At 36.0% G+C, this 13,052-nt stretch overlaps 1 protein-coding gene across 50 annotated transcripts in view; it reads left to right on the top strand.

The window, feature by feature from the left end:
- The window catches only part of RIMS1 (regulating synaptic membrane exocytosis 1), a 494,019-nt gene that overhangs the window by 470,940 nt on the left and 10,027 nt on the right, over window positions 1-13,052 (top strand). For all 50 annotated transcript variants that reach the window (XM_023219183.1, XM_023219219.1, XM_023219217.1 and 47 more), the window contains one exon: window positions 10,935-11,073. In XM_023219183.1, coding sequence (XP_023074951.1) covers window positions 10,935-11,073 — 139 coding nt within the window. The remainder of the gene's footprint in view (window positions 1-10,934; window positions 11,074-13,052) is intronic.

Raw genomic sequence — 13,052 nt, 5'->3', positions numbered from 1 at the left:
AGAGGACTAAAATGTTCTTTCTGAAGCTAAAGAACTGAGAGTATTATTTATTCTTCCTAAAACTACTTCTATTATTTTTAAAATCCACAGTAGATTTTATTTACAATATTATCTTCTGTGGTACATGATAGGGTGCTATAACGAGGCATCCACAGATACAGTGTTTAATCAAGACTCTTACATAATAGTCCCAGTGGGCATCCCAATCTGGTCTGTTATGGTGACTCCTTCATGTCAGAGGACTAGGCTTCACCAGTTTCATCAAATTCTCCTATCCTAGACCCAAAGTAGCTGCTCTAGCTCCCACCATCATGTCCCCATGCCTTCAAGAGCAGAGGAGGGAAGGGAAATAGGGTCAGTCCTTAACTTAGAGGATGGGAAGTTTACGAGTAAAAAAAAAATGGTGAGAATGGATATTGGGGGCACATGTAATTATCTGTAACATGTTGCAGCTTAATTGTACTGCATTCTAAATAGCATTTGGAGTTAAATGTGAGGCCCAGAAAGAACATGTGCTTTGAATGGAACATGGAGAACTGGCATCATTCTGCTTGAGGACGTAATCTGTGCAGAATACTTTGAGATCTTATTCTGTAACAACAGATAACCTTAAATAGGTACCAGGCACTTTCCTGAGTGCTTTACATGAATTATCTCATTTAATACTCAACCCTATGAGCTAGGTATTTTGATTCCCCCATTTCATAGATGAGGAAACTAAGGTGTAAAAAGGCTCAGTAGGCTGCCTACAGGCACAGAACTAGTAAGTGGTAGAGCTGGTACTTGAATCCAGGCATTCTGACTCCAGAGTTGCCCCACAAACCACTTCTGGTCCAGGTTCCATTTGGAATATTAGTCTGCCTGTTGAGATTGGATAGGAGGAAAGATTCCCCAAAACCTTGAGTTTAAATAAAAGTTTTTAAAAATATATGAAACAATGCAATAAAGCATTTGCTGCTTTCTGGGCTTCAGCCTGAAGTATTACTTTATCGTTATAGTCAAGGTGTTAGATAGTAAGGAGATATTCTTTTTTTTTTTTTTTTTTTTTTTTTTTTCTGAGATGGAGTTTTGCTCTGTCGCCTAGGCTGGAGTGCAGTGGCACGATCTTGGCTCACTGCAAACTCCACTTCCCAGGTTCATGCTATTCTCCTGCCTCAGCCTCCCGAGTGGCTGGGACTACAGGCACCCGCCACCACACCCGGCTAATTTTTTTGTATTTTTAGTAGAGACAGGGTTTCACCATGTTAGCCAGGATGGTCTCGATCTCCTGACCTCATGATCCACCCACATCGGCCTCCCAAAGTGCTGGGATTACAGGCGTGAGCCACCGCGCCCGGCCAGTAAGGAGATATTCTAGGTTTACGCTTAGTAAATGAAAGGCAGCTTCATCTGAGATATTAACTTAGAACAAAGAAGAGTAAAGAAAACAAATATGAAGTAAATTTTTGCTACTACTGAGCAAATAAAATCTGAGCCTTTATCTTCCTATTGTCAGGAGTTGTTAATAAATGATTTCAGTATACCCATGTAATACTTCAGATGACCTTTTTTTTTTTTTTAATTGAGATGAGGTCTCACTGTGTTGCCCAGACTGGTCTTGAACTCCTGGACTCAAGCAATCCACCCACCTTGCATAAGCCACCATGCCTGGCCTTCAGACCACTTCTTAAGGCAGCCTGAAAACCAAGTCATCCCAGCATTTGGGGCTTAATCTCATCCTCAGACAATTTAGGTGATTATTTATCCTCACATGCTTAAAGTATCTACATCATCACAATTATTAAATAACATGATAAAATAATAAAATCCACTCCCTAGATGTATTTGTTTACTAGGGCTGCCATAACAAAATACCATAGACTGGATGGCTTAAAGAGCAGATATTCATTTTCTTAACATTCTAGAAGTCAGAAGTTCATGATCAGTGTGTCAGCAGGAATGGTTTCTTCTGAGGCTCTCTTCTTGGCTTGCTGTTGGCCACCGTTTTGTTGCATCTTCCTAGGGTGGCCCCTCTTGTGCAGGTGACCCCTGGTGTCTCTCTCTGAGGCCTGATCTCCCGCTCTTATAAAAACACCAGTCAAATTGGATTAGGGCCCACCTTAATAGCCTCATTCTAACTTAATCACTTCTTTAGAAGGCCCTTTCTACAACTACAGTCACATTCTGAGGTACAGTGGTTAGGGCTTCAACATGTGTTTTAGAGGGACATAATTTAGCTCCTAACACTAGAAATACTTTGGAAACACTGAAACTGTGAAATCAAACAATTTACAAGAGTGAGAAGTTCAGCATTTGGATGTTTCCCCCTCTCTTATCTGGCTTTAGCCAAAATAAGAGGTGGTACAGATGGTATGTTTCAGTGAATACAAATCTCTTTACTTAAATATTTTTGGACAGCCTTATTAAGTTTAATATGAAGATTATCTAAAACATTTGAAATGTCATGTTGAACTTGCTATTATTTATACTTTCAATAGCTTGGCAAATGGAAAAATCAAAGTTATATTAGCTAACATTTTGCTGAAAGTATAAGTGTGATTGAGTGAGCTAAGCAGATCTGACAGGCAAGGCTTTATAGTCAATCATAACAATACCAGGTTTTTAATGAAAGAATAGCTATTAGCCACGGAAGAGCTGAAAATAAAGGTCAGTGTTCGAACAGATGAATCCTTTTCTGAAGTAGTATCTGTAAACAATTTAAAGTACATGGTAACAAAAGAAAACATTTTATATCTTTTGGGTTAGGGAAATGGAATAAAAGTGGATAAGTACATCACTAGGAAAGATTTGACGTATTCTCTTGAAGGAAAACATCATCAAAAGAGTGATTCCATCTATCTCACAAAAATACTCAGAATGAGTTTTTAATTTCTTGACCACTCTATTCTTTCATTAGAAATATCTTTGGAAAATGGGAAAATGGAAGGAAAATAGTGGAGTTTATGATTGATAGAATTAACTAGGAGAATAAGTGAGAGAAAATGAGGAAAACAATAAAAGTCAAAGAACTCTCGTGACATTTTCTAAAAATAATTCTCCGACCTATGAAATTTTTACAAGTTGCACTTATCTGGCCTAGGATAAAATATATTCAAAAACCTTGATGCAACACAAAAGGAACATTTGTGTTTATTTGCTTAAATACTAAAGAAAATGATGGCACTATTAGGGAAGACTAATAAAGATTTCCAACTACATGGTTACCACACATTGGAAGTATCTGACATCAACAAAGGAGAACTGCATATTTTCTTTTAAAGAATAATTGTTAGAGATATATGACAATACTACTATATTATATTGCTTGTAATACAAAGTATACACAATTTTATATGGGTAAAATTGGTATGAGGAAGACCAGGACCTTGAGATTATTAAGAACAGCATTAATAACAATACAACATCAGCTCAAATGATATGTCACTGTGCACCCTGAGAGCCTTAGATAAAAGGCCCTCCCAGTGTTTATTTCTTTGGCTTCATACCTCACTATCTTCACTCACCATTAAATTAACTCTGGTGATTCAGGAAATGTAGTTATCTCAAGGGGCCATACTCTGTCTCTTCAGGACCTTTCAGTGTGCTGCTCTCCTGGCTTGAAATACAAGTACACAGTTCCCTTCCACCCTGCCTCCATCCTTCCTCCACCTCTGCACAGAGTTAAAATTTCCTGTGAAAATCTCTTGAAGAACAATCTATAGTGTCTCCGTAAGTCCAATACTGTCTGCTTTTACACAGTTTGACTACATTGGTGCTGTTTTGTTTGAACACCAGATAAAGCCATTGGCTTGCTTTTAGGGAATCTTTTTTTAGAAATCTTCATGAACACCAGAATTATATTGAGGAACTGAAACAAAGGGGAAGATTTGCATTTTTCAGCTCATGATCTCTCCAGGTTACATGCTCAGTAAGTGGCATTGCAAGCTGTGATTCTCACTCACTGCTTGAATTATTCTCTCCCCTTCTCTTCCTCTCTTCATATCATTGAATGTATATAAAATAAATACATAAAGTTTAATACATATAAAATAAACCCACTGCACAGCACTTGAGACTTTTACTTGTCTGTGTCTCCTTCTAGATCGTGAAATGGCTGATGGGCTTCTTTCCTTTTCACACTTACGTATATAGTATCGGGGCACAAGTCACTAAGGAAGTAGTTTGTTGAATAACTGAAGGACAAAATGAACGAAGTGTATTATACCAACCACAACAATTTTTTTAAAAAAACTGAATTTTCAAGTTCTCACTGCAATTCCACAATAAAAAAAGAAAAAAAAAAAACAACTGAATTTTGTCCAGGCGCAGTGGCTCATGCCTGTAATCCCAGCACTTTGGGAGGCCGAGATGGGAGGATCGCTTGAGCCCAGGAATTTAAGGTAACAGTAAGCTGTGATCACACCACTGCACTCCAGTCTAGTGATGGCATAATCATAGCTTACTGTGATCTTGTTACTCAGACCTAGCAAGACCCTGTCTTTTAAAAAAAAAAATAATTAATTTTTACAAAATAACTGAATTTGTCACCACAAAAATAAAAAAATATTATTTCAGAATAACCAAAAAGGTTATACTTACTTGATACTTTGTTTTTGTGAGTTAAGAAATCATTATTGCTTTTATTTTGGACCTAAATTGCTTAATCAATCAGGTGATACTCTTTTGTCGATTTTTCCAATTAATTGATGGAATTGGATAGTCCATCCAATTCCATCACAAACTGCTCTGGCCTCAGAGACTGCTTTGATTGGAAGATGATTTACCTGATGTTATCTATCTTTATACATCTCTCCAACCCATAATATTAAGTCTAACAATGTGTTTTTCCCTGTTCATCTAATTATTCCAATCTACATAGAAACAACTTCTACTACCACGCATCTTAAAGAAAAGGACAACCTCCCCTAATACTGTGTGACTTTCCAAATACCACCTCTCAATCACAAGAAACCTTTACAAAATAGTCATAGGAGCTGTCTCTGTTTACTCACCTCTCATTCCCTCTCCTGACTGGCCACTCCTTTTAGGCACCTAACCCTACTGCTTCACTGAATGCACTCCTCTCAGTCAGTTATCTCCATGAAGCCAAGCGCTGTGGTCACATCTGTATTTTTTTCTTACTAAACCTCTTAAGTAGCAATCAACAACATATTATTTTTTTACTTCTTGACACACTTTCTTCTTCTGATTTCTGTACCATTGCACTTACTGCTTTTCCCCCACCTTAAGAGGTCCTCCTTTTCAACCTCCTTGACAGTCCTGATTTTCTTCTGGACTTCTGTGAGAATATTCCAAACTCCATTCTCTTTACTCTTTTTATCTGTATTTTCTCCCTAAGTTGTTACATTTAGCACCATAGATTTTAATTGTATCTGCATATCAATATATTCTGTCTCTCTGTCTATCTTTCTAGCCTTGATCTGTTTCTCATGGTCCTAACTTATCAATACAGGTTTATTGTATTCCTTATTCTATTCTATTATTACTGTTGTATCTGAAGCACCTAGAACAATGCCGATATCATAGGTTCTTGGTGTTTAATGAGTATTTATAGAATGAATTAGTAAGTCAGTGGCTGTTTCTAAATATAACACATATCTCTAAATAAGCAAAGAGAGAAAGAGTTCACATGTAAATATGACACCTTTTGGAATACTCTTTGAGAGAAAGTTTGCCCTTCTGGAACACGGGTGAAATATTTCCCCCAAACATTTTGGATTTTAGTAATTTTTCATGTGACTAGAGAATATTAAAATGTACTACTTGTCTAAACTTTTTTATTCTTAATAGAATACTTGAGATGGTATTCACAAATCAAAGGTTTAATGTCATAATTTGTAGTAGACTTCATGTCTTTAGAAGGTTAATGATTCTTCAGTGGATACAAATAATTAATAATGATGACATTCCTAAAAGCATAAAAGCATTTTCTAATATTGTATATATTTTAATGGACTATATTGACATTAAACATGTTACATAGATGTAACACATTTTTGTTATAATTACAGCATATGTACATAGATGCAGATAATTATACATTTGTGCTTGTATAGAACATATGTGCTTTTTAACAAACTTTTACAAATTAACTTGCAAAGCCGTATGTGAATGTATACATGAAAACACCTGTGTAGATAGACCATTGTTCTATTTGCAAAATAAATAAGACCAGACTTTACGTGTTTCTAAAATGTTGTATAAAGAAATGATTACAGGACTAAGATTTAGAAAGACAGGTTTCTAATTCAGCTTTTGCTGCTAACTAGTGTGAGGTTAAGCAAGTCATTATATCCACTAGAATGTAAGCCCCATTGGGACAGGGATTTTGTCTGTTGTGCTCATTGCTGTATTACCAGCATCTGGAGAAGACTGAACCCAGAGTAAGTGCTGAACTAATTTGTTGCATGAATTCTGTTTCTCCAGATTTACAGTTTCCACATCTATAAAACAATGTTTCTTCTAATCCTCACATTCCAAATTAATATTGGGGCCCTTATGAATTTAAATAAGGCAAATTCCAAACTAGAACTGTTTATTGAGCTTCTGCCTGCACCTTTATATTGCTTAGTCAATTGAAGCTCTTTTCATGAATATTTATTAATATGATTAAGACAACAGTTAGATGTCAGTTCATCTGCCATCTTCATTCAGCAGGACTAAAAGAAAAACTTTAACATTAAAAATATATTATTCAAATTCACAAAATCAAGTAAATATGAAAGAAAATTCAATAACTAGCCCCTCAAATGATGTTTTTTGAGCGTTTGTATCCTTTACACTGTGGAAGCTATTAAAGTTTAAAACGGCTGTAAGAATTTTGAGACACCCTGTAGATATACCCTTCTTTGAGAAAACTTGATATCTCAACTAAAATATACAAGTGAATAAAGATTATTCGCTTTTAAGGTTTTTCTTTTCATTCGTCACCAAATATGTAATGAACAACAATCATGTGAAACCTGTGTTAGATAATGCAAGAGAAATCAGTTATTGACAGTCTGCACTTCACCGTCCTCTGGACTGCCAGCAACACACAGAGCCCGAGATCACTGGTGACAAAGCCTCTGGGTTGGAGTCAACATCGACATTACAAAGACTGGAGAGGAAGCCTGGAGACCTGTGCACTACTTGCAAGACTGCAGCCCTCCCCTTCCCCTCTGCCACAGCTACCATTACTCACAGACTCCCCTGTCTTGAGGACCAATGCCTGCTGTGTACTGCTTCCCTCTTTCCTCATGGCTTGTGCCCTCACTTCCCCCTGCCCTGCTTAATCAGACCCTGGCTCCTTTTCAAAAAAAAACAATTCCTGCTCTACCTCGTCACTCTCTACCCCTCTCATCCTGCCTAATTTTTTTCCCATAGCACTTATCAGCGATATCGTATCTTTGTTCACTGTCTTTCTTGTATATACATGTGAACTAGAATCTACACTCCTTTAAAGCAGGACATTTCTCATCCATCCATATATCCCCAGCACCTCGAGCACTGTATGACACGTAATAGATGCTCCATAAATGTTTGTTGAATAGGTGAATGAACAAAAAGCAGAATGAACTAACAACACTCTAACCTGAACCTGCCGTATTGTTGATCCTCTTAACTGTTTCTCCTCCAGTTTCCAGCAGCACCTCACCATTTAAAGTTCCTGTAATTTCTCTAGCCATAATCCCCGTTAATTTCAATAACTGGTGTTCTACCCAGATTTTATTATCTCATGCTGCCTTGGATAAACACTTGTAATTCATCTTGGCTCAATACTTTGGTAATATACCCCTGGGGCTCACCCCTGTCCTTCAAGTGAGATCTGGCCAGTATGTGGCCATGAATGGCCACTGCTCTACCACAGTGACATCACAAATGAATTACCTCTAGAAAGGAATCGGTATATAAATGAATAAATGCCAAAACTAAACTAAACAGCATTTACAATGGCCATAGATGAAGTTCCTGCCTTGGGTAAGTGTGCACGTTCCACAGTGACAAGTCAAGTGGACAAGACAGAGTCCAAAAAGGAGAAAGGCAGAGAATTCTTGAGCCATAGGTAGGTAAGTGGGAACATCCATATGACTGTTGGTAGGAGTATAAATCACTACAGTGTTTCTCAAGGGGAATTTAGAAATAGCTATTTAAATTAAACAGATTCCTACTCAGTAGCATTTCAACTTCTAGTAATTCATCCTGTGGAAGCTATTCTATAACCACTGGAAATATCCAATAGCCCATCAATAAAGGGATGGTTTAATGATGAACCACATAGTCATAAAATGGAATAGTGCAAACTTTAAAAAGAATAAATATATACCTGTTTGTGTTACATTATATTAAATGGAATGTGAAAATTGCACATTAGTATATGTGGTGTGATTTCACTATCAACAGTTTATACCCCTGTTTTAGATATGAAGAGTAACAGTGAACACTACTCACAATGACCCTGCTCTCACAGAAATTAAATTCTAATTGGAAAACAGACCACAAACAGATAAACGTTTAATGGCAGATGAAGCACTGCTATGAAGAAAACTAAAGCACAGCAAAGGGATACTATACAAAGCCTCTCTGAGGAGACAGCCTCTCTTGAAGCAGAAATCTGAATAAGGAACAAGGCAAGAAAGTCAAGAGGGACAAACAGAAGCAGCATGCTTGCAGGCTTGAGGAAATGTAGGGAAGACAGTGTGACTGGAGAGCATTGGTCATATGAAATGAGGGACAGAAGATGAGATGTGAGGTGTCCAAGGACAAGAAGATATGGCATTTCCTGGGCCATGATAACAATTTTGGATTTTCATTTTATTTTGGTGATTAATCATTATATCATCTTAAGCAGAGGAATGATATATTCAGATTTACATTTTTAAAGACTCACCATGGCTGTTATTTCAAAAATATTCTGAGGAGGAAAAGAATAGAAGCAGTGAGACCAGCTATATGGGTATGGCACTGCTGTTTTGAGTGATGACAGTGTCTGGACGTAGGGTAGGAGCTGCAGAGAGGAAGAAGAATGACCAGATTTGTGATGCATTTTGAAGGCAAAGCCAAGAGGATTCGCTGATGGATTGGATGTGGGGTGTGTTAGAGGAATCAAAGACGATTACAAGGATTTAGGCCTGATCAGCCAAGTGAATTGCAATACCACTTACTGCGGGAGGAGGATTTAGTAGTAGGAGGTGGTAGTGTGGTGGAGGTGGGGAAGAGTTCTGTCTTGGATATATTAATGTTGAAGTGCCTATTAGATATGTAAATGGAGCTACTAGGCAATTGAATTAATGACTTCAGCATTTAAGAGAATGGTTAAGACCTTGATGTATATTTGGGAGGCACAATGGCATGAATGACTTTGTTAGCTATGTTAAAGCTATGTTAGAGATCACCTAGGAAGTAAGTGTAGAAGAAAGCAAAAGGTTGGAGGCCTGAGGTCTAGGGATCATCTATATCTAAAAATCTCAAAGAGGAAAAATGCAGCAGAAGAGACTGGGAAGTAACAACCAATGTCAAAGAAGGAAAAACAGAGAGTGTGGATCACAGTAGTCAAGTGAAGAAGCTTGTAGAGGTATAAAGAAAAAATAGTTCCCAAATTATTAACCATTGTCTTCCTTGAGTGGTGAACTTATAGGGGCATTCAATGTTTGCAATTTCTGTAACATTTAAATATTTTGTAATGTACATATATTGTCTTTGTAAGCAAAAATAGCAATAAAAAAGTTAAGAACAATAAAAAGTAAAAATTTTAATGAACATACTAAATGCATAGGAAGCATCAGCATTAAGTTCATATAGCATAACATATTATATCTTTGATTAGACAATTTACAAAAGGAATCCAATGACCAAAAATGAGAGGGAAAAGATGCAGTGTTTCAAATGGCTTATGTAAGAGTGTATTTAGGTACCTGCTTTGTAAAGGTTTTATGAGGATTGAAAAGTTAATGTGTTTATATAGTAGTTATATATGTAATTATGTATATAGAGCATTTTTCATATATTATTAATGGGTATTAAATGATACTATACAAAAACTAAAGCAAAAACCAGAAATGTTTATAGAATGTATAGATGGAATAAAGTCTAGCAGTTTTCCTAACCTATTGATACTGCTTATGCATGTAAGCAAGTAAAATATTTTAGAATTTATTTCCATGCTATGAATAGAATGCTGGTTAGTGCATTTCAAAGTGGCTCAAGAAAATTCTTCTGAACTTATCAAGAACTGAAATGCAAATGCATGTAATACCCAGTGCAAATGGAGGTGTACACCCCAAAACTGCCAGTCAGAACTCATGCAGCTGAGTCAAAAGGCCATGAGATAGCTCAGTAGTCTTTGAATTAGGATAAAACCTGTTATACCTAATTCCGTAATCTATATGCCATCTCAAATGAGTATAAATATTATATAATGTAGGTTAAAGTGTTGCAAAAATCATCAATTAAAATACTCGGTTCTCTTTATGAGGATTGCTGATACGTGATAGTACAAAAACTGTGGTATTGTTCATACTGGGTTCCAAATGCACCTTCTCCTTAAAAGAATATGACTTGTCCTTTGAGACTATTCATACACATTTAGTGAATTCTGTATTAGGAGAAACCTATTAGATTGTTCACCATTATCTTTCCACATAACAGTTGGGTGCCAAATTCAGATTTTCATTGAAGTTGTCACCATCAATAATACAATGATTTCATTTTGGCTGATTGAGATTCAGGCAGTCACTGAAACTGTGGCCATGGTGTAGCATCCAGTGCTACTCCTCTTAGCCAAGCACACTTTGGCAAGGAGCCTGAATCAAGCAAAGTACTCCCTTAGGTTACTGTTTTTCTGATTACATTTGTAATTATGTGTAAAATTAACTATTATATTTGCAGGATCAATTGATATTCAGGGGGAAACTGTCTAGATAAAACTTAGAGTTTCTTTTACTCTCTCCTGTCAGAGTCGGGCCACAAAAAGTTAAAAAGTACCATCCAGAGAAGTACAGAAACAGGCATGGCAGCTGAAATGAGGAAGATGGTAAGGCAACCGAGCCGAGAGTCTACTGATGGCAGCATCAACAGTTACAGCTCTGAGGGCAAGTAAGTGCTGTCAGCACGTCTGCATGGCTGTGGAACCATGAATTGTGTACTAATCAGTAAAATAACAAAGCCACTGAGTGTTACTGTGCAGCTTCTCTATTTAACCAGAAGTTCAACCATCCATTTTAAACCACCCTAATGGCTTATAAGTAAGTACACATGGACACACCTCTACACCTGGTCATTCATACCTTTCAAAGGGTGAAGAAATTCTGAGTCCACATGAACAAATTCATTTCCTCCATCTAGGAAAGCCCAGAATAGTTCCTTACTGGATGTTTAGTGTAGAAATGCCACAGGTAATGGACTCTTTCATAGGGGAAATTCATAGTCTGTCCCTGTCAGCAAAGTCTAAATTAAAATTAAAAGTAAGGAACTGATTTCCCATTTTCTTAATTTTCTCCAAGCTAATTTGGACCCTAACTTTTCTAAGTCTAACACTGTCATATATGTAAGTAACTTACATTTTCTTGTTTTTAAAACATTGCTGACTCATTTTTACCTTAGGAAATAATCCAGGATCTACCAGCTTCATTATTTTTTGGACTAAAATGTTTTCGTTAATTCTGAGAAAGTAGAATACAATTTTTAAAAATTTACTCAGTTCGATTTTTTTTTTTCTGACATTTCATATGGATCCTGCACAAAACCTGCTACTTCCTATGCTTGAGAATATTTCTGGTAAAACAATTTTTATTGAGGTAGTGGATCTTACAAATAAGTAGTTAATGTGTTGTTTTGGATTACATGGAGATGCACCACATATTAATTTTCCATAATCATTTGTTCATTACCATTCACATTACTTATATGCCAATCTAGTATTTCTTGTCTTTACTGGATTTTTTGTTTGGTTTAGAAAATTTAACAGAATTATGCCAAATTACTGTTTGTGATATTCCTTCCCATTCCTGAAACTAGTTGGTCTTTGTTTAGTTGGTCAAATGATTGGCTTGTTATGCATGTTTCCAGCAAGGAATATCTAAGAACAAAAATCATCAGGTATGAAAGTTATGGAGATAAACTTACTGACAAAATACCAGTATTGGATGAAGTAGCATAAAGTAATATACAAATGAGACTTGAACACATCATTTTCTGATACAAAAAAGTAACAAATAAAATTTGCCTCCATCATAAACCACTTAATCTCTTGGATTTATTTTCATGGTCTCTGGATGGGATTATAATCTGTGTCCCATTTAATTCCCTTAGTTAAGAGAAATAATAGATGTGAAAGCACAATGGAAAGAGTAAGTCTCTATAGAAATATATCCATTCAAAAAATGCTTACTGAATGCCTATTACATAATGAGCATAGTTCTTATTACCCAATGATAACTACATCAGTCAACAAGAACAGCACAGGCACTATCCTTGTGCAGCTTACATCCTGGGGCTATCAGGAAGTCATATTATAGGAAGAAATACAGATTTTCTAATCAATTAATTTCAATTGGAACCAAATAAAAGTCTCAAATAATTTAAATATTTAATTGATTGAAAGATGAATTTAACCAGAATTGATTCAAAAATGAATCAATTAAATGTTTATAAATAAGAACTTGAACTATAACATTTATTCAAGAAATTATTGGCCACTTTAAAAAATTTAGCATTAATGTTACCTAATGTTCATGAGCAAGCATCTGTGTGAAGTTTATGATATAAAAATTTGCATCTTGTGTTTTTTTCTCAGCAACACATTTATACAGAGATTTGGAACTTGATATATTAAAAACTATAACTGAGCGCTCTTGAATAGAGCATTAGGTATCAAATTGAGAGCGTACACCTTTCCTCAATCAATGTTAAGCCTCATATGCTTGGCTCAAAGGCAATGCAAATAATCAATTAAAAAAACAGATTGTCTAAGTAATATTTATGCTTCATGATCATAATTAGTCAAATGGAAACTAGTGAAAAGAATTCTAGAAGATTTCACGGTTTTTTTTCCTTTGGTTTTTATCCTTTTGCTG

The sequence above is a fragment of the Piliocolobus tephrosceles genome, chromosome 5, assembly GCF_002776525.5.
Source record: "Piliocolobus tephrosceles isolate RC106 chromosome 5, ASM277652v3, whole genome shotgun sequence".
NCBI classification, from domain to species: Eukaryota; Metazoa; Chordata; class Mammalia; order Primates; family Cercopithecidae; genus Piliocolobus; species Piliocolobus tephrosceles.
This window is presented reverse-complemented; position numbering and strand designations above follow the sequence as displayed.